This window comes from Cynara cardunculus (assembly GCF_001531365.2).
Source record: "Cynara cardunculus var. scolymus isolate 2C chromosome LG 1, CcrdV1, whole genome shotgun sequence".
Taxonomy (NCBI): Eukaryota; Viridiplantae; Streptophyta; class Magnoliopsida; order Asterales; family Asteraceae; genus Cynara; species Cynara cardunculus.
The window spans coordinates 7,795,882-7,797,920 of NC_037528.1; the positions used below are offsets into that span (position 1 = coordinate 7,795,882).

The 2,039-nt window shown below is 39.6% G+C and overlaps 1 protein-coding gene across 1 annotated transcript in view; it reads left to right on the plus strand.

The window, feature by feature from the left end:
* Nucleotides 1–447: 447 nt before the first annotated feature.
* Nucleotides 448–2,039, plus strand: part of LOC112528984 (cytochrome P450 71B34-like) — a 3,664-nt gene continuing 2,072 nt past the window's right edge. Inside the window, exons 1-2 of the mRNA XM_025140069.1 lie at nt 448–1,362; nt 1,452–2,033. Of these exons, the coding sequence (XP_024995837.1) occupies nt 448–1,362; nt 1,452–2,033 (1,497 nt within the window). The remainder of the gene's footprint in view (nt 1,363–1,451; nt 2,034–2,039) is intronic.

The window sequence follows — 2,039 nt, forward strand, 5'->3', positions numbered from 1 at the left end:
ATATATTATAGTCAAAAGTTTCATGTAGGAAAGACACCTTAGGGATTGTTTGTTTATCTCTTAATAGTTTAATTAAAAGACAACCTCTGAATGGTTAAGAGGTGAATTTTGTTTGGCAAGAAAAAAAGTATATCTCTTAATGGTTCCAAAACCCTATGAATGATTTTGTATCATGGATCTCCCTTAACCATTAAGAGCCTTAATTTCATTGTACACAGTTATCAAACAATTATATTTCATTTTGCACTATATCATAAGAGTCTCTTAATCATTCTGACCACTTAATCATTATGCACCAAACCATTTAACAATTGTCAAATAGTCGCTAACTAATTAATATATTCATGTTATGAATAATATGAATAATTCGTATTGGTGTTATCCAAATATATATCCAAGCCTCCACTATAAATGGATAAGGAAATAACCACAAAATTAAGCAGCTACATGGAGATCTCCACTGTCTTCCCTTCTTCATGGCTTCTTGCAACACTACTGGTTCTCTCCATCTTTCTATTATTATATACTCTAAAATCCAAAAGCTCATTCGTGTCTGCCCCCTATAAGCTTCCCCCAAACCCTCCAAAACTTCCCATAATCGGGAACTTGCACCACCTACTAGGTAAATCTCGTCATCAAGCCCTCTGGCAACTTTCCCATGAATACGGACCAGTTATGTTGTTCTATATTGGTTCTAAACCATTTCTTGTCATCTCTTCTACTGCCATGGCCAAACAAGTCCTCAAAACTCAAGATCACATATGTTGTTCCCGTACAGTCTTCCAAGCCACCAAGCGACTAACCTACAACTGTTTGGACATMGCTTTCTCCCCATATAGCAATCACTGGAAGGAGATGCGCAAGATTTTGGCATCCGAGTTCTTGGGTTCCAAAAGAGCTAAATTGTTTAACCATGTTCTGGTGACAGAGATTGAGACCATGCTTCATTCTCTGTCATCAAACACTGAGGTAAACCTCAGCAAGGTTCTKTTTGAAGTTGTAAAAGGTGTGATCTGTAAGATGGCATTTGGTAACGACTATAAAGAACAACCACTTAAGGGTCCGTCACTGGAASTGATGCTTGAAGAAACCATGTATACATTTAATGGATCACTTGGGGATAGTTTTCCATGGTTAGGCAAAATCATTGACCAATTTAGCGGATTCAATGGTAGGCTTGAAAATTGCTTTAGCAATTTGAATGCCTACATCGAGGCGATMATCGATGAACATGAGAATCATGCAATAGCAGAAATAAGTGACGATGACAAGGATTTTGTCCATACGATACTGGAGTTATCTTCGGAAGCAAATGCTTCCGAGTATCAGTTGACTAAACAAGACATGAAGGCCCTTGTGATGGTAAATTAACAGTTCATTTTAATATTGTTTTAGCTTGAAAAATTAAAGGAATTATATCATGTGATTAATGTAAATAAACATAATTTCAGGACGTATTGACCGGGGGAATCGATACAACTGTGGTGACATTGGTGTGGGCAATGTCCGAGATCGCTGCAAGTGGTAGAGTGATGCAAAAGTTGCAAAACGAAATCCGAAACWGTACAGGAAGAATACAGAAAGTGAAGGAACTGGATATCACAAAAATGAGATACTTGAAAATGGTGGTGAAAGAGACACTAAGATTGCACCCGCCTGCCCCATTGTTGGTCCCACATGAAAGCATAAGCCACTGTCAAATTGGGGGCTATGACGTGCTTCCCAAGACGACTGTTTTAATCAATGGGTGGGGGATGGGAAGAGATCCAAGGACGTGGGGGGAGAATGCTGGTGAGTTCTATCCAGAGAGGTTTGAGAATGTTGAGGTCGAATATGGAGGGGAAAACTTTGAGATGATCCCATTTGGAGGGGGRCGAAGATCCTGCCCTGCAATCAACAGAGCTCYTGCAACTCTAGAGATGGTGATAGCAAACCTTCTTTATTGGTTTGATTGGAAAGTTGGTGATAATCAATCTTTGAACATGGAAGAGGAGGGTTCCCTGGTTGCCCGAAAGAAACATCCCCTTCGCCTTGTGCCC